At 51.4% G+C, this 21641-nt stretch overlaps 1 protein-coding gene across 2 annotated transcripts in view; it reads right to left on the reverse strand.

Moving 5' to 3' along the window:
- PLXDC1 (plexin domain containing 1) overlaps window positions 1-21641 on the reverse strand; it is a 66688-nt gene that overhangs the window by 13292 nt on the left and 31755 nt on the right. For both annotated transcript variants that reach the window (XM_061143885.1, XM_061143884.1), the window contains exons 4-10: window positions 21473-21542; window positions 20727-20849; window positions 19977-20095; window positions 18031-18130; window positions 8714-8809; window positions 3766-3847; window positions 352-412 (exon numbers count right to left, since the gene is read on the reverse strand). In XM_061143885.1, the coding sequence (XP_060999868.1) occupies window positions 352-412; window positions 3766-3847; window positions 8714-8809; window positions 18031-18130; window positions 19977-20095; window positions 20727-20849; window positions 21473-21542 (651 nt within the window). The remainder of the gene's footprint in view (window positions 1-351; window positions 413-3765; window positions 3848-8713; window positions 8810-18030; window positions 18131-19976; window positions 20096-20726; window positions 20850-21472; window positions 21543-21641) is intronic.

The following is a 21641-nucleotide window of genomic DNA, read 5'->3' on the forward strand; positions in this document are numbered from 1 at the left end:
CCTTCCTTAAATGCCTGAAGGTTGGAGCTGGGGCAATGACTTCTTGAATGTTACCAGGCTCACAGCCTCCTAGAAGATTCCAGTATGGCCAAGGCCACACCCAATATACCCTCTGCAAGGACCAAGAGAGCCCCTGGAGAACTGCTGCTCTGGGCGAAGTCACCAGGAGAAGTGCTTGTCTCAAGGACCCACCGGGCCCTCAAAAACCTCCCACATTGCTCTCACTGGCACAGATCAGACAGGGAGGCAAGCCCCAGTGGAGGGGAGCATGTCACCAAGAGAAGAGCAACCAGACAAGGGGTGGGCCTGCAGCCCTGCCCCTCCCCCACCCGGCTCACTTCAGCCTCTCACCTCCTGGGCACAGCCATAGGCCAGCCACTCCTGGCGGTAGCGGTCAAAGCCACTGGAACATCTGCAGGGGGAACCAAGAGGCCGGAGGTGTGATGGGATTGACAGAGAAGCCCTTCCCTCCCCTCCCCTCCCCTCCATGCAGTAATAGCTCTCCAAGGGGAGCAAGGAGGAGGCGAACCTACCCAAGACCACTGAGCAGGTGCCCCAGCCCCAGGTGGCTGTGATCAAACCCCTCCTGCCCCCTCTACTCCTTCCCCCAAAGGAGGGGAAGCTATTTGTGGGATCCCCACCCTTCTCCTGACCCAGCTCCCCAGGACCAAGGCCACACCCACCCAGATGCATGTGTGTGTGTGTGTGTGTGTGTGTGTGTGTGTGTGTCTGTATGTGTCTCTGTATTTATGGAGCTGACAGACTGCATGACCTCTAATGACCTTAAGCCCTGCCCTGCAACTCCAGGCAGCCCAGAAATTGCTGAGAAACCAGGGAGTTCACACACATGTTCTCATCTAGGGAAAGTCTTGCTCATTCGCTGAGCCCCCCTTCTTTGTGGAGGAGCCTAAATTTGGCAAGGATGGGCGGGGCCAAGGATGGACATCAGCCAATCTGGCCAACATCCACCATGTGGTCACTGAAGGGCAAAAGTGAGGGTCCTGCCAGAGACTGGGAGAGATGCGATCTTGGCTGACCAGGGTCCCCTGAGAGGGCACTGCACAGCTCAGCTGGGCTGGAAGACATCAAGTGCTTCCCTAGGGCAGGGGTGAGGTACACAAGGATGAACCAGAGAATATTCTCCACCAGTCATGCTCAAAGTTCCGTTCTTCACTCTTTGGTGCCAGGAGAATCCACCAAGTCCTACTCAAGTACGGGGACCTCTGCATGGGAAGTCAGTATCACTAGCCACCAGTGTTGAGAAAGGATGTGAGGCTGGTGAACTCTGCACCGGCAACTGCCTGCCCATCTGTCCAAGACCTGGCGAGGCAGAGGCGTCCAGGCTCTGTCAGTCCTTCCTTCTGAAGACGCCTCTGAGCTGCTCCTCCTATAGCAGGGACACTGAGCGGAGCCATCCACAGCCCCCTCTCTCGGGTCCTCCATGCCCCCCTCCTTCAAGGCGTAGAAGACCAGGGGCACTGTTGGGAGCTGGGAACTGAAGTTTCCTTAAGGCCAAACTAACTGGTTCTTTCAAGGACTGAGCCTTGGACATAGGTCTAAAAGCATCCCATTCCAAGCCCAGGGCCAACCAACCCAGATGCAAAGGAGAAAGGCATGAGAAACGGCCATTGTTTGAGCGTCTTCTGAATGCCAGATGTTGCCCCAGTCACATGCTGCCCTTGTGCTATCTCTCAGGCCCTTTGCGATGACACCATAAGGCAAGGGTTATGACTCTCACTTTCCGAGCCAAATCCTGGAGTCAGGGTCACCCGTAGACTCCAAGGTGGGCCATTAGGGGACAATGTGGGATGAAAGGAAAATATCTGCATGATAAGTGAAATCATCTGAGTCAGATCCGGCCCCTCCGCGCAGGGAAGGGAGGCTCTGCAAGGCTGCAGAGGGCAAAGCAGGTGGAGGCGAAGCCAAGAACCATGAGGTGGTTTCAAGCAGTTGGTGGGAGAGACCATGGTGGTCGGCCACCCTGCAGCAGCCCTGCTCTTTGGCTTTTTAGGAATCTGGAGTCAGCTCTCAGCTGAGGCTCCAGAGATCTGTCAGGAAGGAACAGGCCTGGCTCAGGTGAGCCCAGGCCCACGTACATCTGTGAACAGGATCCCTGATGGAGCTTTTCTGTCTTCTAATTGACATAATCCAGCAAAGACAATGTCTACAGCCAAGGCCCTGCCCTCCCCCTCACCAACTCTCATTAAATTGACATGGTTTTCTGGGTTTGGGCATATGCATTAAGTGGGGGTATTGCAAGCTAGGGTTTTGCTTTCATCTGACCCATTATGCAGTCCTCATGGCTCAGCTGTTGTTGGACGATGCTGAGTCACATGGTGGCAGCCGGCCGCAGCATTCCAGGGCTCATCTGAGGTCATCTGGATTATCGCCTCACACTCACATAGGGCTCTCACACTTGAAAGTGCACAAGATGGATCACACCGCAAGTCTCCGTGCCAGGAAGACGCAATCTCGGGTCTCCCCCGTGTGTTCTCTGAGGCTCTGTGCCTTTCATGTGAAGGACTCTGAACGTTTTGTAAAAATTCTGTCTGGTATTTGAGGAGTTAAAATAACAGGCATGTTCCTCACCCACATCTCCCTGAATGACATAACCCCAGCCCATTTTACAGGGAAAATAAACTGTGGGCACAAGAGAGTGAATAAGCGCACAGCTGGTGGGAAGAACAGCTGGGAGGCCTGATGAGGGCCCCTTTCTCCTCCTGGTCCTGAGTCGTGTCTTGTGTGCTAGGCAGGCCGCCTGTAAAGGCAGTGGCTTTTATTTCTGCACCAGGACATTGGAAAGGAGCACAGGAAATACTGACAGTTACAGGACAGCTGCACGGAACTCAGAGCCTCTGTAATTTGCAAGTTTCAAGATTCCATGGTTCTTGGAGTTCACAGGTCTTCCCAATCTCATGAGAGCTCTAATCCCCCAAGAAAGTCTTCCCCCTCCCCAATTCCCCCCGTCCCCCACCATTTATTTATCCTGGACAAGAGAACAGGGGTCAAATTTTGAGTCTAATCTGTGAGGAAATGGTTGCAGAACAAGGAGTGGAAGATGAGTAGGATTTAAGAACTTTATCTCTGAAACTGAATCTCATCCAGAATTTTCCCTGCTTCCAAAACCAAACAAACACAGCTTTGTAACTTGTCCCAGCTTTCCACAGATACCTGCAATGTCCACACCCTTGGATTTCAGAGAACCCTGTTGTAGCCTGAGAAGTCTTGAGGTGGGGTTTTGGGATTGTGGGGCTCTTGCCCATAGACGGTGGGTCTTAGGCTCACCCTTGAGCTGGCAGGTCTCACACTTGCTTGCGGATGAGGCAATGAGGTAAAAATGCAGGCTCCCTGGCTTCTTTCTGAAAGACCCTGATGCAGGGGGCCGGGGGTGGGCCCCAGGAATCTGCACATTTAGTTCAAGCCCTAGCTGATTCTGGGATGCTCACAGCTGTGGACCACTCTTGGAAAAGGCCTGCCAGAGGATGAACCAGCCCCCCTGGTTGTGAGGAGGGAGCTGCAGTAGCTGGAATCTCTGAATGGTCTTCCAAAGTCTAGAGTCACTGCAGGGTGACATATAGTCACCTTGATGGGTCACAAGCCTCAGGGAGACACTCACTACCGTAATATTCTTGTCCTAAGCGTCGGAGTAGCACTGGCCAAAGTTACCGTCCTGTCGGCCATGAGACCTGAGGCAGGGAGCAGGGCGGTGCCACCCTCTGCCCCCCACACAGTCTGTGGGAACCAGAGGGTGAGCCTGGTACAAACCTCTGGAGGACGTGGCACCAGCTGCAGTTGAAGGTCAGGTCTGAGGACATGCAGGCGTCGCAGCTCTGATGCTGTAGGCAGGCTGCGAAAGAGAAGAAGGCAGCAGTCCCTCAGCACTAGTCCCTCCACAGACCTCCAAAAGGTGCGACTTCCCTGAATGCTGGGTCCTTACAGAACTCCGGAGGCTCTGATCAGCAGGGACCCTAGAAGTTTATAATGCCACCCTCACTTGAGTCCTTCCCTGGTGGCTCAGATGGTAAAGAATCTGCCTGAAAGGGGGAGATCTAGGTTCGATCCCTGGGTTGGGAAGACCTCTTGGAGAAGGAAATGGTGACCCACTCCAGCATTCTTGCCTGAAGAATCCCATGGACAGAGGAGCCTGGTGGGCTACAGTTGATGCGGTCAAAGAGTTGGAGACGATGAGCAACACACATTTGAGTCCAGCCTTGATTCTCCGGCTCTCCCTCTCTACCCTCCCTTCCTCCCTCCCTCCCTCCCTCCCTGTCCCTACCTCCCCACTTCCTTTCTTCCTTTTGTCACTAGCGGATCAAGCCCTGAGCTGCTGCTAGCCATTCAGCAGTAAGACCTGGTACCTGCCTTCCTGGGCCTTACAGTCACACGGGAAGACAGATACTAAGCAGATCATCAACCAAAAATATCTACATAATTATCATTGTGATATGGTTTACAAAGGAAGATTACAGGGTGTCGTAAGGATGTACAAGGAATCACGCTTAGTCTGGGAAGTTAGACTTCTGGACTGTTGCCTACAATTTACAGGATTGAAAAGGATTTTTTTTAAATCAAGATATATTTGACAAACAACAGCATGTAAGTTTCAGGTGTACAACACATTGATTTTATCCATTTATATTGCTGTACAATGACCATGGTAGCCTTTGCTAATGCCTCCATCACTCCACATCAGTATCGTTTCTTCCAGGGCTGGGATTAATTAAGATCGAGTCTCTCAGCAAATTTAGTGTTTATAATACAGTTGTGCTGTCTTCTATCACTTGAAAGGATTTTAGATGTCCTGGTTTGACCAGCTAGCGCTCCCCACTCCTGATGACTCCATGTGGCAGGATTGCCATCAGACACCCACTCCTGGCCTGTCCACCTCCTCCCAGGGAAGTCTGGGCTCTGCGTTTTCAAGAGTAAGCCAGGCGTATGGGATTCCATTCCTTTCCTCTCCCTCTCCTCTTGGAAGTGAGCTAGTCCCAGGGAATGTGCTGACCTCTGCTCAAAATGGGCTTAAATCTTCCCTGGAAAGTCACCTGACCTCTTGGTGCCTCAGTACCCCATTTGTAATAGAGGGATAAGGATGCTGTCTGTGTGGTAGGCCAGCTATGAGAGGGTTTCTAACAGTGCTGGCCACATGGGGAGCCAGTGAATGACACTTGTTATCGACTCTGGTCCATCATTGTTCTCAGGTGCTCATTCACTCATTCATTCTTTCAACAAATATTAATTGAGCATCTATCAAGGGCCCAGGACTGCCCCTGGAGATGCAGTGTGAACAGGAAAAGCCAGAAGTACTGCCCTCATGGAGCCTGCAAGCGAATGGAGGAGATGGTTGACAAATATACAGACGAAAATATCCACCCTAGGGCTCCGCCTGGGCTTCCCTGGTGGCTCAGATGGTAAAGGAACTGCCTGCAATACAGGAGACCCAGATTTGATTCCTGGGTCGGGAGGATCCCCTGGAGAAGGGAATGGCAACACACTCCAGTAGTCTTGCCTGGAGAAGTCCATGGACAGAGGAACCTGGTGGGCTATAGTCCATGGGGACACGACTGAGCGACTAACACATTCCACTGGGGCTTCCAGTGGTGAGAAGGGCTAGGAGAAAAGGGGAGCAGAACACGTGGGGGTGTGTTTTACTCAGGGAGGCTGGGGAAAGCCTCCGAGGAGATGCAGAGAAGGGGAGCCAGCAGGCAACTCTCCTGGGGGAGAAGTCCAAGCAGAGGGACCCCTCTGTGCAGAGAGGCCCAGGAGGAATAGGTTCCAGGGTGCTCCCAACAGCAGGTGGCACTCTGCAGGGTGGAGAGGTGGAAGGTGGTAGGAATAGGGAGGAAAGGCAGCTGGGGCCTCGCTGGGCAAGGCAGTGGGGGAAAGCAGGGAAGTTAGTGGAAGTGGCTGCGGGAGGGTGTGTGGATCCCTTCTGTCATCAGCCAGCCAGAAAAGCAGAGAGGGCCAGGGGAGCAGGAAGGATTGGGAGCTGGATTTTAAGAGTCATTCACTCGCTCAAATGCTGCCATGACTTAAATGACCTTGGAGTGGCAAGCAGCTGCCACAAAATCCATGCATTTTATTATAAGGACAGACAGGCACTGACCCGGAATAACTGTATGCAGTCTGAGGACTCATCTGATGAGCAGCTGAACAGAACAGGTTGGTAGCAGCAAGAAGTGACCGCTAACCACAGAAAATGACCACTTACTCAATAGGCATTTCTTCACTCTGTGGGTTTTCATGGGCCTGGACCACAATCCATTAATTAGGGAACCAGTCTGCATTCAGTGGACCCCCAGCAAGGCAGCATCTGGGAACCAGCCCTCGGTGAGGGGAAGAAAAGCTGCTTCGGGCACTGCGTGGTCACCTTTAGTTGCCTTCTGGGAGGGACTGGCTGCAGGGGGCAGTGTCTCCTTTCGTCTACCAGGGCTTTGCAGGCTTTGCAAGGATGGAGGGAACATGGCAGGCAGAAAATAAGCAGGGACTGGCCTGACCCCATAATGACAGCGCTCTGGCTATTTTCTTCTCTGGTGCACCCAGAGGGTCTACACAGTGCCCAGCAGGTGGTAGGCAGTTAACAAAAGTTTATGGAATTGATATAGAGTTGCTCTCATTCCCATTTTATAGAGGAGGAACCTGAGGCTTGGAGAGAGTCACAGAGCTGAGAGGCAGATCTGGGTTTAAACCAAGATCTGTCTGAGCTGAGAACCTGAGCTCCTAGCCTTGAGGTTCCCCAGGGAGACCCCCTTCCCCAGCTTCCACCTTCACGCCAGGCCACCTTTTCAGGAGTCTCTTCTAGAAGAAGGACTGTCCATGGAGTGTAATGGCTTAAAGAGCCACACCTCTGGAAGAATTTTGGCTAAGTTCCCCCCACCACCAAAGGTAAGGTAGAAAACCTGGGGCTGTGGGGTGCAGAGTTTTCTGAGAACAAGGCAAACCAGCTTCCAGGAGTTTAAAACATAGCTTTGGTAGCAACTCCCTCCTGGACATGGGAGCCCGTGACCTGGTCATTCCCAATGACTCTGGAGGCCCCTTAAACGGCTCCAGTCAAACTAAGAAAAATCCCTAGGAGCCTCATGAGATATTAAAAACACCCACTGACCTTTACTTTCATCTGCATTTCAGATGTCCTGTGTGCTATTAAATGCTCACAAAATTCACTGGAGGGGTGGGAAGAGGCTTAAATGTACAGACGTGTCCCAGAAACGCACTCCCAGGATGTTTCACTTCTTCTGCCTGGGTGATTAGCCCTGCCCTTGGATGTCCTTGCTCCCAAATGTAGTTTAGTCATTCCTGGGACTCGAGGTTTGCTCTCACCAGTCCTAGAGGAAGCTCTGCCCAGAGGGAGGGCGACTGGGATGGGGGTGAGGCTGGGACCCCAGGGGTCCAGCCCTGCCCCTAGGCATCAGGGGAGGACACCTGCTGGGACATGGCCTAGCATTGAGAAGACCCTTCCTCCTCCTCTTCTTTCTTCACCCCCTGCTCCCAAAACCCCCACAGAAAAGGAAGAGGAGGGAGGCAAGAACCACCCCAGAAGGCAGGGAGAAAGCCATGGCTCCAGAGGGAAGCAGAGAGGTATCATGAAACAGGAGAGGAAATTAAAACTGTCTTTAGAAATATAAGCATGGGGGCGGGGGGGGTGGTGGTGGTGGGTGGCAACTTCTCTGGTGGTCCAGTGGTTAAGACTCCATGCTGCCAATGCAGGGGACATGGGTTCAATCCCTGGTCAGGGAACTAGATCCCACATGCCACAACTAAACACATGTGCCATAACTACTGAAGCTCATGAGTCACATAAAAGACCTGGTGCAGTTTATATAAATAAATAAATAAATAAATAAATATATACTTATTTATTTATATAAATGAACAGGAAGCACTGTCCTTCCCTCACTCTCCCCATCTGCCCTGACTGGATCCTTCAGGCTCCGCAGCAGCAGTGAGGGGCCTCCACCATGGTGTGCCTTCAACAGCAGGTGAGCAAGGTGCAGAAGAGTGACAGGACCCAGCCCCCTGGATCCTGGAGGGCCTTCTGCCTGTGGATGCCAGCATCACGCCTCCTCTAAAGAAAATGCAGTGATAAACTTACGGTTCCATTCAGTTCCTGTATTATCTTTTCTATGCGCTCAATCCAAGTTATCAGAGGTATCTCTTTCCTGGGTTACAATTACATGTTAATAACAGCACTTGCATGCTAAGTCGCTCAGTCGTATCTGACCCTTTGCGACCCCATGGACTGTAGCCCATCAGGCTCCTCTGTCCATGGGATTCTCCAGGGAAGAATACTAGAATGAGTTGCCATGCCCTCCTCTAGGGGATCTTCCAGACCCAGGGCTCAATCCTGTGTCTCCTGCAGCTCCCGCACTGCAGGCTAATCCTTTATCTCTGAGCCACCGGGGAAGCCCGTTAATACCAGCAGCTGCATGTATCAAGCACAAGCCATGCCCTGGGCCTGGGATGTGCCAGTTAGTGTCTGGACTTTCATTTGCATCCTCAGCTTTACCTAGTGTCGTTCTCACCCATACCATAGCCCTGGGAAGGAGGCAGTGTGAGGCCCATGTTACAAATGAGAAATGGAGGCCCAGAGAAGTCAGGTGGCTGTATCAAGACAGGTGACCCTGGTGAGCCTGGGATGGAACTCAGTCTGACTTCAGTGCTCTTGCGAGGATGGCGGCATGCCTCTCTTCCATCAGTGGGGACAAGCCCTACTTACTTGGCAATGGGGTGAATTCCACGGCAGATGTGCTGGTGACCTTGCTGGGGTCCAGCTCCACACGGTGGTATTCAAAGATGGTCCTCCTCCGAGATTCTGAAACAGAGGCAGAGCCTGTCATCGGGAGCACTTCACAGGCTTCGGGACCTGGAGCCTGACAGGGGGGCAGGAGATTGTAGTGAGAGGAACCAGGAGTCAGTATGCAGCCCCTGAGAGCAGGAAGTAAAACCATCATCCCGGGATGATGATGTTGAAACTGTGGAGAGACAGGAGGATGGGAGTTGACTTTGAGCAGCGAGCTCTATGTCATAAGCAGGTTGACAATGCAGCGGCCCAGCTGTTGCTGGGGCCAGAACACAGGAGTCCACCCTCTGTGCCTTCAAAGCTGCTGTCCCCATCACACTGTTCCACCCTTTCTCTTCTTGTCTAGCTCACTGTTTCAGATCTAGCTCAGGGCCTCTTCCTCTGAGCAGCCCCCCTTGACCAGCTCCCTCCTATTACCCCTTTGCCCCAGGCCCTCCTCCCACTGCACTCCTTGCATTATGTGGGCATGATGGTCAATTTGGAGGGTGGGGACCACTCAGCTGTGATCATCTGGTCCTGAACCTGACCCACAGTGAGTGCTCTGCAAATGTCTGCAGATGGACAGGCTGACCTTGGAGATCCTCTCCCCTCCTTGATGGTTCAAGGGCCAGAACCAGGTTGACATCCTGCCTCAGTCCCTGCAGAAACTTCCTAGGGGACCTCAGAGTCAAAAGACCTGAATTCTGAGTTGAGTTCTGCTCCTGACAAGTTGGATACCCTTAGGGCCTCAGTTTCTTGTCTGTGAAGTGGAAAAACATTAACACCTGCCCCAACACCCTTGCGAGTAAAAAGCTGGAATTGTAGATAGAAAGACTTTTCCTAAAATGGCAGTCTGAGATGCTCTGATATTTCCCCCATGCCCACTGAAGAACCATGACTTGCAATTGGTTTCCTTCAGCTCCAAAAGACAGGCTGCAAGCAGCTGAGTTTCATGAATGAGTTTTCCCATGAGGGGAAAGGGCCACTTAGTATTTGGCCTACCCAGGACCCCTTCTACCTTCTGGAAACAGAAGGAACTGACCCCAGCCCCTTCCTACATGTGGTCTGTACTGTATCTTCTTTCCCGACTCTGCCTCCTTGGCCAACAGTGATTGGTCCAGGGTTGGGCATCTGATAAAGTCGGACCAATCAGAGACTTTCCCTGGGACTTTTTAATTGTAACCAGGCTGCCCTTTGCTCGCTAGTAATAGTGCTGAGAAGATGCAAGCTCAGTGTCCATGAATGGCCACAGTTCCAGTCTCACAGGGAAAGCTAGAGGATGAAGCCGCCTTGTGGAAAGAAGCATGGAGTACTGGTGGCATCCCAGTCCCTGGAGTCCCCAGACCTGCCCTGGTCCTATGTTCCCAGGTGTTGGCTCTTCCTTTGGTTCTTTGGGCTACTTCGGTATTCCCAATGCACCCCTTTCCAGCTGAACTAGTTTCAGCTGGTTTTTTATCACTAGAAGCCCAGAATAGGTGAGGATATAAGTTTCCTTCCAGCTGAAGGTGATTTTGAGGAAAGTTTCCTGAGGTGGCAGAACTCAGTAGGGGCATCCATGAAAAGGAGGGTGTCCTGTGCAGCCACTGGGCACCCCGACCTGAATGAAGAATCTAGGGCAGCAAATATTGCTCAAAAGAACATTTCAGTTATGTTTCTATCATCTTATTTATCCTCAATCTATAGTTTGGCTCAAACAGTAAAGAATTGACTTGCAATGCAGGAGACCCTGGGTTCGATCCCTGGGTCAGGAAGATCCCCTGGAGAGGGAATGGCAAACCACGTCTGGAGAATTCCACGGACAGAGGTGCCTGGTGGGCTACAGTCCATGGGGTCACAAAGAGTCAGGCACGACTGAGCAACTACCACCTCCTCAGTCTTAGAACTGTTCCCTCCGGCTTAAGCCAGGATTGAACCCCAGGCGATGACCCCAAAGCATGCTCTCTTCCCACTGTGCTCTCTTCTCTGCGGCAGAGCCTTGGGACACCTCTGTCCCTGAAACGTCTGCGACCACAGAATGTCCTTGAGACATTCTGTGCAACACAAAGGAAACTGCTCCAGCGCCGGGGGCCACAAAGCTCCCCTGGACTGAAGAGGAATCTGCAGCCCCACCTCAAAGGTCTGCACTTGAAATGTGAGTACCACCCACTCACATGTGCACATGTGAGCGCCTGCACACACACACAGACACATACACACACAGTCACATGTGTGTGTGAGCACCTGCATGTGCACACACACACACACACACACACAACTTTTTTTGATATAAGCAAGGCCCCTTGCCAAGCAGGGGTGGGTCTGAAAGAGATTGAGGTGAGAGATTATCTGCTCAAAAGAGGCTCCAATTTTCAATTCACCCAACAGCCCACAGGTGCGGTAGGGCCCTTTCTGTGTGACACCAACTTCTCTGCAAAGGTGGCCCGGGCTCCGTCGAAGCCCATCTCCCTTTCTGTGTGACACCAACTTCTCTGCAAAGGTGGCCTGGGCTTCGACGGAGCCCGGGCCATGTGAGATCTTAGGTGGAGGATGGGGAACTTCCAGGCAGCCTTTCGCAGCTCCATCCCACCCACCACCCCCAGGGGCCAACTCTCCTGAAAAATCACCGGCTTCAACACCAAAATGGAATAGGATAAAAGTAAATGTGAAACTCCAGGTCTTCCAAGATGCCTGAGGCCCTGGAGTCTAGACTCTGTGTAAACATTTATTCCTTAATCTGTCTCTTCTGTCAAGGCTCAACTCAAATGACAAGTCCTCCTTGAAGACATCCCCCAAGCTGGGGTGCAGTTAGGGGCCCCTCCTCTGAGCTCCACAGCCTCCCCCCCTACCCCCGTGCCCCATCCAGTGTCACCTGCTTCACAAACATTTACTCTGCTGGCCACCCACCCCCTGAGACTGTGAGCTCCCCAAGGGCAGAGCCTGCAAGTTATACGTCTCTGTCCCCCAGCCCCTCGCCCCAGGCCTGGCATACCACAGGGTCTTGAGAAAGGACTGTGAATGAATGAATGGCTTATAAATAGTCAGGAAAACCCTAGGAATTTATCATAACTTTAGCCTGCAGCACAAAGGAAGAATGCCTTTCCTCCCCAGCCCACTACAGAGTATGGCCTTTCTCAAAAGGGCTGCCCCCAGTGGGCCACAGAAAGCCAGACCCTTCCGAAGTTTAGAGCTTAAAGCAGGAGGACTGGCTTCCAGGGTGTCTCTATCTACAGCGCTGTAGGGGAGAGTTGGCTCTCAGTTAGAAAAGTGAAAGTGCAAGTTGCTCAGTCGTGTCTGACTCTCTGTGACCCCATGGACTATACAGTCCATAGAATTCTCCAGGCCAGAATACTGGAGTGGGTAGCCTTTCCCTTCTCCAGGGGGTCTTTCCAACCCAGGGATCAAACCCAGGTCTCCCACATTGCAGGGGGATTCTTTAACAGCTGAGCCACAAGGGAAGCCCAAGAATACTGGAGTGGGTAGCCTATCCCTTCTCCAGCGGATTTTCCCGACCCAGGAATCAAACCTCGGTTAGAAGGAAGGTGAAATAGGAGGACAAAGGGGTCAGTGTTGAGGCATGAAGAGAGTTGCATGAACTTGTCAAGAGAGTCGATTTTAGGGATAGAGAGGAGCAAGCAGCAGCTGGGGAAGGCGGGGCTCCCAGTAAACCCTACCCCAGAATCTAGGGATGGGTCTCCCCACCAGCCAGCTGGGGAGTGGGGATGTGCCTCAAGTGAGGGTGCAGCCAGAGATAATGGGATATATCCTCCAAAACCCAGCACAGCCCCACCAGCAGGGAAGGGGAGATGTGTGTGGTAAGAAGGGGGAGGAGGGTGGGTGGACGGAAACATATCTCTGACTGAAAATATTTGCTCACTTCAGCGGCCAACTTGTACTTGTTTAAGTATCTGATTTGGTAAGACTTTTATTTCTCAATAAACAGAACCCTTAGTATCCCAGTCTGTATTACTTGCATTTGGATTATCTTGCCAACATCTGGGGCTCGCCCAAAGATGATGACGTCCGTCTGCATAAGCAACAGATCCCTCCCGGAACCGAGATGGTGGCCGCCCCAGAGCTACATTCCGGGCAGTTTGAGACGTTCTGTGTTATCTCTGCTTCCACTCATCAAACATTCAGAAATGCTAAGATCCAGACCCAGAGAGCCCTGCCATGCAATCAAGAGATGTCCGTGGCTCAAAGGAGAGCTTGGCATGTGCAGTTTTGTTTCCACACTAGACACCAGTGGGAGAGGGTTAGTTTGGTCAGAAGAAATCAGACTGACAGATCCAGCCACAAACTTCCCTCCAAGATGGTGGCTAACATACAAAAAAATTGAAGATGGTGGATCAGCAGGAATTTTTCATTTACTCATTCACATCTTCTCTGCTCATTCAGTTATCCATTTAATAATCATGATTCAGCCCCAGTAGGGGACCCCAGAGATAAATACAATGAGAATCCTATACCCCAAGGAGTTTGCAGCCCAGCGGGGGAGGCCCCTCAGCACAGATGTACAGTAGAAAAGGGACTGAGGGAGGAGAGGAGACAAGAAAAGGCAACGCTCAGGGAGCAGAGTAGAAGGAAAAACAGGAAATAAAAGTAAAAATCAGGGCTATGGGGGCGGGCTTAGGGGAGGGCACCAGGATGGATAAAAAGCTACAACAAAAGGCACCACGGAGGATCCTTTATCAGGAGCAGGGGGATGATGAAATGGGCCAGATGTGGTGACGATACCCCCTCCCATGCCCTGCTTGGCTGGTCCTCCTCGCTCCTCTGCCATCAGTTCCGGGGCCTCCCCTCCCCACCGGGCACCAAGGCGCAGCACGGGCCTCTGCCACATTTCTCAAGTTTGCCTTTGAAACGAAAGGAAGGTTCTGGAACAGGAGAAGGTTCTAGTGCTTGGGCCGTCCAAGGCCATTCTGGGGCCAGCCAAGGGGCAGGTTGCCATTTGGAGCTTTTAATAAGGAAATCCTCATTAATCGATTCCATTAATTCAGAATCTGTCAGTTTTGATATTGGAGACCCTAAAGTTGCTTTTATACTGTCTGTGAAAGAAAGGGTTTCTTAAATGAATAGAGGAAATTATATTGACTTCTGGACCCCCCTCCAGTCAAATAAAGAGTGTATCAACTACTCTGTAAGTTTTGCCTGCTTCTGCAAACAGATGCTACTAATCTGAATCTTTTCTCTGCAACAAAGCACATTCTGCAGACTCTCTGCTCCAAAGCCTGCAGAGCAGTTTCTGCAAGGAAGTGATGGTAAGAGATACTCTGCCTGTTTTCCTCCCTCAATCCCAGGAATGAGACTGTGCAGAATTCCTTCCACCTTCAGACAGGGGTGGGAGGAAAGTGTTGGGAGCCTGGGGAAAGGAGAGAGTCTCCCAGACATGGTTCAGTGGCTGGGGGATTCTTGAATAGTGAGGAGTAAATGCCACTCCTCACAGCACCCCAGGCAGGGAGGAGGCAAGCTTGGGTGCCAGGGCAGGGATATCACCTATTCTATAGTACAGGTGGGTTGGGACAACAGGAATATCCACAGTGATGATCACAGTGACATTGTCTGTGGACCAAAGGCCTCTCCCTGAACTTCTATCATGGTTTTTTGAAATGTATTGTTATTGGGTTGGCCAAAAAGTTCATTTTCCATATAACATCTTATGGAAAAAACCCAAACGAACTTCTTGGCCAACCCAATATTTGCATCTCAACCAAATTCAAATAAATTCCCTATTTGCTGAGTTGACTATCAGACCCAGAGGAATCTGATCTCTCAGCCACATAAAAGCCATCACTCTGAAAAGCAGGAGTTGTAGCCTATTTTAAAATCCAATGAAGGCCAGGGATACTGCCCTAGAAAAAGGCATACACGTGATCTACTTCACCCACACCTCAGTGTTCCTTTCAAGTCTGCGCCTGATCCCCAAGCTGAAAAGTCTCTGACAGAAAGAGATGCAGTTATCAGAGCACTCACCCCTAAACTCAGATGTCAGGTTCTGTTCTGACTTGGGGTCACCAGAGGGCAGAGCACACGGTCTCCACCACACCCAGTCGCTTCAGCACCCGTTCTGGAGCCCATTTTTTGAGCACCTGCCCTGCTGCAGGCACTGGGCTAAGTGCTGGAGCCGCAGGGAGCTCACAGCTAGTTGGGGAGAAGATGAATGAGGCAGGATGGTGTCATGAGTTCTATATTAAAGCTGTTAAGAAAGTACCCAGAGGTTGGAGGAGGAAGCCATGAATTTTGCTGCATGGAGGAAGCTGGACCAATGGATAAGGAGGATTTTGCCAAGTGGTACCAGGGTGGGGGGTGGCATTTTACATGAGGAACTGCATCAGAAAGATGAAGATTCCCCCTTGGCATGTTTGGGGAACACAGGGCATGCAGACCAGTGCTGACTGGACAGAGTGGTGGTTGACAGGAGGGTTCAGAGCCCAGCCCGTAAAGGTAGGCTGTGCCCATAATACACATGAGAAATACAATTAACACTGTTGTATGTTATCTATGAAAGTTATTAAAAGAATAAATCCTAAGAGTTTTCATCACAGGAAAAAATCAATTTTTTTCTTTAATTTTGCGTCTTCATGAGATGGAGATGTTGACTAAACTTATTGTAATCATTTCACGACATATGTAAGTCAGATCCTTATGCTATAACACCTGAAAGTTACACAGTGCTATATGGCTTCCCTGGTGGCTCAGCTGGTAAAGACTCCACCTGCAATGAGGGAGACCTGGGTTCAATCCGTGGGTTGGGAAGATCCCCTGGAGAAGGGTATGGCAACCCACTCCAATATTCTTGCCTGGAAAACCCCCATGGACAGAGGAGCCTGGAGGGCTCCAGTCCATAGGGTCGCAAAGAGTTGGACGTGACTCAATAACACTGAAAGAAAAATAAAACAGTAGGCTATGCCCAGCTGTGTAGGCCCCAAGTGCCACACTAAGAACTCTGAATTAGTGCTTTGGGCCATAAGGAGCCAGGGAAGGACAAGATCAGGTCTGTTTGGCAGTGACAACAAGGAGTAGGTGGACAGGGGGCAGGGAGCCTGGAGGCCGGGAGCTGCTGGGCAGCGTCTAGAGTCAGCGTGGGTTTCCCTTGACTGGTGGACTCAGCGCCTCATGAACCACAGCTGGAGTCACCTGACCGAGCCGCTCCCACAACAGCCCTTGTATCGCCTCCAGGTTTCACAGAACAGGCACAGCCGCCCTCCTGTTATTTCAGGTGGGTTCTGCTTCCTCCCTCGCCCCTCATTACCACACCTCCCCACATCTCCCTGGCTTGCTCTAAAGCAGTCTTTCATTCTCGAACCACAGAGAAGCCTCAGAGGCAGACACTCTCGAAGGATCTGACTTCCTCTCACTCACCCTCATTCTACAGCTGGATCAACACACATTTCCTGAGACTCTGCCACTGGGCACAGGGCCTGTGAGGGAGGCACAGACCCCACCCCCGAGGTGCGTAAAACAGGGCGGTGGTGAGGGGCAGGGAGGCATGGATACCAAGAACAGTCCCTCCTGTAAAACAGCCTGGGTGTGTGCACACAGTGCTCTGGGTGTTTGGGGAACTGAGGAGGGAAGAATTCCCCGCTCTGGATGGAGTGGGAGTTGGTTGGATTTAGAAAGCCTCAACGGTGGACACTAGGGTTTAAAATACAGAAGATTTGGGTTTCAGTTCTAACCCTCAGAGCTGTGTGAAAGCAAGTCACGCCACCTCTCTGAGGCTCCTTGTCTTCGTTTAGAAAGAGACAAATGCACAGACTTCATTTACAGCACTGCAGGATAATCCAATAAGATAACTATAAGCTCAGTATCTAGAGATGAGGTTGTAATCAGTGTGCCCCTAAATGACCCCAGTGATCCCTGCCTCCTGGGATTCACACCCTGTTTAATCCCATTTTGAGTGTGGGCTGGACCTAGGAACTTCCTTCCAACCAGCAGAAAGTGGCAAAAGTGATGAGGTTATGAGAAGGCTCTGGCTTCCCTCTTGCTCACCCTCTACTGCTGTCTTCCTTGCCTGCTCTGATGGAAGCCAGCTGCCACATATGAACTGTCCTATGGGGAGGTTCACGCAGCCAGAACTGAAGGGGGAACTGATCTTGTCACAGCCACATGAAAGCTCTTAGATGGCCCCCCAACAGTCACTGAGGCAACCCTGGCAACCACCTTGAGAGCAGCCTGTGAAACAGTCTAAACCAGAGGACCCAGTTAAGTCATGCTTTGTTTCCTGATCCACAGAAACCCTGAGATAATGTTTTAAGCCTCTAAGTTTTGGCACAATCTGGCCCAGGGATTGAACCCGGGTCTCCTGCATTGTAGGCAGATGCTTTACCGTCTGAGCCACCAGGGAAGTCTGTTATGCAGCAGTAGCTAACTAATACAATCAGGGTGATACTGAAACTCTTTAGTAACTCACTCAGTATGGGTTTTAACCAATGAATTAGCAGGGTCTGAGCTACTCCCTAGAGTGCTGGGAGTTTGGGGGTGGGAGAGGGGACAGTGGAGGGACAGGTGAAGTGATGGCAATTAATCTTATGGAAATACTCACACAAGAGCATAAAAGTACCTATTTGCAAGAATATTCACTGCAGTATTATTTGCTGTAATCAAAGATTGAAACAACTGAAAAGTCTGGGCCCAGGGGACTGGTTCAATTAAGGTACATCCATGCAAGGGGTGTACAGTTATTAAAAAGAGTAATCCAGAAAGATGGGCAGGATATACTTTGTTCAGGAGCAGAACAGAGGACATCATATGCCATTGTTTATGTTAAATACACTTATGTATACGTACCTGAAGGCTTGTAGCTCTAGAAATATCCTGGTGGCTCTGGTTGCCTCCAGGAAGGGGAATTGGGGGACAGGGATCAAGGACAGGAGAGAAATCTAATTTTCCTGCCTCTTGAAGCCCCCTGCAATGCTCCTTCTATCATCTGGGTTTGGGAGGCAATTATGGTTGTGTTCTGGGAGGACTAATAAAACCTAATTTGGTGTCTTTGGAGATTTTCTAAGTGGAGGGTGTGCTGAGTAGAAGGGCCCTGGCTCCCCACTCCCCTCCACCACCAGAGCAGTGCCTCCCACTGGAGATTTTATTGGAAAAATGGTTCCTCAGCTCGAACGAAGAGAAGTTGGAACTCATTCTGCCCCTTTTCTTCCCTCAGTTCCCACTTAACTCTCCCCACCCCCCAACCACTTCCTGCCACTGCCCTCTCCCCCACCAGCCTGGCTCAATCTGAGCTGAGTCCAGCCCTGTCCAGGGATCTCTGTGGGCCCCTGGGGTCTCACCTGGTACATCTGGGGATGGATTGAGAATCATGAAGGCATCTGACAGGCCTGCTTTGACAGGGTGCTGGGACGAGCTGATTTCCAGGACGGGTATGGGGATCTGCAGGGGGAAGAAGAGGCTCCATCTATCCCTCACACACTCTTGGACTAGCTCTCCTTGGAGCTTCAGACCCATCTGCCTGGTGGGCGTTGCCTCCTGCAGGGCTCAGACATCTCAAACCCAATGCGCCCATCCAAATTCCAAATCTTCCGCACATCATCTCCAAACACATTTCCTGTTTCTTTTCTTCCTCTTTGTGAATGGCACCTCCATGGAGGAGTCACCCTCAGCCTCTCCCGGCTTCCTTTCATTTCCCTCCTCCTCTGTCAAACACATCTCCAGTCCTGTTAACTAGCCTGCTAACAGCCTCTAAAATCGATCCAGTTCTCTCCATCACCCCCACCCTGCCCCAAGCTGGCCCATTCTCCTGCATCAACTCCCAGCATCTCCTCTGAGTCCCAGCCCTCTGCTCTCCACTTTCAAGCCAGAGTGGTGTTTTTCAAGATTTTCTTTTTTTTTTTTTCTGGATGTGGACCATTTTTAAGGTCTTTATGAATCAAGATTGCTGGAAGAAATATCAATAACCTCAGATATGCAGATGACACCACCCTTATGGCAGAGAGTGAAGAGGAACTGAAAAGCCTGTTGATGAAAGTGAAAGAGGAGAGTGAAAAAGTTGGCTTAAAGCTTAACATTCAGAAAACTAAGATCATGGCGTCTGGTCCCATCACCTCATGGGAAATAGATGGGGAGACGGTGAAAACAGTGTCAGACTTTATTTTTGGGGGATCCAAAATCACTGCAGATGGTTACTGCAGCCATGAAATTAAAAGACGCTTACTCCTTGGAAGGAAAGTTATGACCAACCTAGATAGCATATTAAAAAGCAGAGACATTACTTTGCCAACAAAGGTCCATTTGGTCAAGGCTATAGTATTTCCAGTGGTCATGTATGGATGTGAGAGTTGGACTGTGAAGAAAGCTGAGTGCTGAAAAATTGATGCTTTTGAACTGTGGTGTTGGAGAAGACTCTTGAGAGTCCCTTGGACTGCAAGGAGATCCAACCAGTCCATCCTAAAGGAGATCAGTCCTGGGTGTTCATTGGAAGGGCTGATGCTGAAGCTGAAACTCCAGTACTTTGGCCACCTCATGCAAAGAGTTGACTCATTGGAAAAGACCCTGATGCTGGGAGGGATTGGGGGCAGGAGGAGAAGGGGACGACAGAGGATGAGATGGCTGTGGCATCACCGACTCGATGGGCATGAGTTTGGGTAGACTCCGGGAGTTGGTGATGGACAGGGAGGCCTGGCGTGCTGCAATTCATGGGGTCGCAAAGAGTCAGACACGACCGAGCGACTGAACTGTACTGTACTGTACTATTGAATTTGTTACAATATTGTTTCTATTTTATGTTTTGCTTTTTTAGCTGGGAGGCATGTAGGATCTTAGCTCCCCAACCAGGGATGGAACCCACACCACCTACACTTAACCATTGGACTGCCAGGGAAATCCCCAGGCCGCCTTCTTTCAGTGCTTTATACCAGCCAGACTCAGTCCTGCCACAGAGCCTTTGCATATGCTTTGCTCCCTCCCAGAACACACTTCACCCTCCTCTTTGGGTCCTTAACTCCTACACGTTCTGAAGATTTCAACTCTTTTCCTCAGGAGAGCCTCCCAGGCTCCTCTTCAGGTAAAGAGCCCCATGAAAGGCTTTCCTGGCATCACTATGTAAGAACACTTGCCCCACCCCCCACAGTTACTATCTATCCCCCCAGCCAGATTCTCAGCTCCACAAAGATGGGCCGGCAGCCATCCTGTGAACTTCTGTATCTCCAGCACCACACCCTACATCTGGCCCACTACAGGGTCTCGACATATTTGTTGAATGAAAGAACAGCCCACTCACCTCTTTGTAGCCGAAGACAATACGGCCGTCTTGGTGCAGAGCTGCCTGGAAGGTGAAGCTGCCCCTGTCTTCCCGACCCTGGAGGTAGACGTGGTCCCACTGAACAACAAAGACTGTCCCTGGTGAGGAGAGCAGAGACTTGGCTGGACAGGGAGGTCGTGTGGGGAGCAGGGGCCTGCATAAATGGTGGCCCATGTGGATGGGACACCAGCTGGTGTCCTCAGTGATGATGGGGGTCAGTTTGCAAATTTGACAGGAGGCAGGAGCTTGGCAGCCCACAAACAGTCTGGCTCTCAAGCTGGAGAGGAGCCAGGAGACCCTGCTTCACCCTCCCCACCCCCAACCAGGTACTGTGATTGTACCTGTACCATCTCCAACCCCAAGCACTGCCCTGTCCTTCTTGCCTATCCTGACCCCCTGAGATGAAAAGGAGGAGAAACAGTAGAAACTTCTGTTCTCCTGGGGTGGAAGGTAGGTTCTCAAGGGACAACCTGGGGAGAGTAAGAAACAATCAAGGTCTCTAATATTTATTTCACCTCTACTGAAAGCCAATTGTTTTCATTTGATTTTCTCATTAGGGAGCAGGTATTTTGTCCCCAGGGAGGAAAATGAACACAAAGGTAGGGTAGCTGCCTTGCTGTGTGACTGTGGGCAAGTCCCCTGCCCTCTCTGGGCCTTGGGCGGCTCTAAAGGGGCTAGACCAAGGCATCCCTGGAGCTGGATGAATTAAACTCTGAGTTCTGATCTCACCATTGTCAAAATAAGCAACTGTGGAGTTGTCAGAGTAGCCAGGGTTGAAGTTGGCCATCAGAGGGGCCACGTACTGAGTAGCTGTGAGCATCCGATGGACCACGTCACCCATGAAGATGAAGCCTGGGGTGGGAAGAAGTGTAGATCAATCATCAGAGATGGACTTGCTTCCTCGTGCAGGAAGGAGTAGTGTAGATGGAGCTAGAAGTGAGTCTTGGACCTCTGACCCCCCAGCATCACATGGTGGGCTTGGGTCTGGTGTATATAGAGCAAAAGGAGCCCAGACTAAAGAAGTTTCTCTCTGCCCCTCCACCCATCTCTGTCCCTTGGAAGTGCACAGGAATCCAAGATGGGCTCCCTCATATCAACAGGGAGCCTGGTCCCAGGAAACAGGCTCTCGGGGCAGTCTCCTCCCTCTCATTCACAGACTCAGAAGCACCAGGGCCGAGGGACAGCCCACACTGGCCTGTGCTGACCCAGAGGGAGACACACATGCATGTGCACCCACATCCACACACACACACACACACACACACACACACACAATTAAGTCAGCAGACGTGAGGGAGGTGGTCCGAAACACTCATGACCTCTCACCTGAGAGTGGGGCCCCAAGAGAGAGTCACAATGTGGGACCCACCCCAGTCCATCTATAAAACCCTGTCTCCCGTGAACCTTCCCAGCTAGGTCCCAGGTTCTGGCTGAAATCTCCATGCCCTCTCCCAGCCCCACAGACAAGGCCTTACCTCCGGTTGCTATGGTGATCTGCCGCAGAGGATGCCCGTAGAAAGGGAAATCAAAGGACAAGACCACTCTCTGCAGGGGAGGGAGAGAGTCAGTGGGGCCAAGCTGCAGGCCCGGTGGCTGGGCAGTCACACGGCCCCATGCTTATCTGAATGGGGTGGGGGGTAGGCA

The sequence above is a fragment of the Dama dama genome, chromosome 5 (assembly GCF_033118175.1).
Source record: "Dama dama isolate Ldn47 chromosome 5, ASM3311817v1, whole genome shotgun sequence".
Taxonomy (NCBI): domain Eukaryota; kingdom Metazoa; phylum Chordata; class Mammalia; order Artiodactyla; family Cervidae; genus Dama; species Dama dama.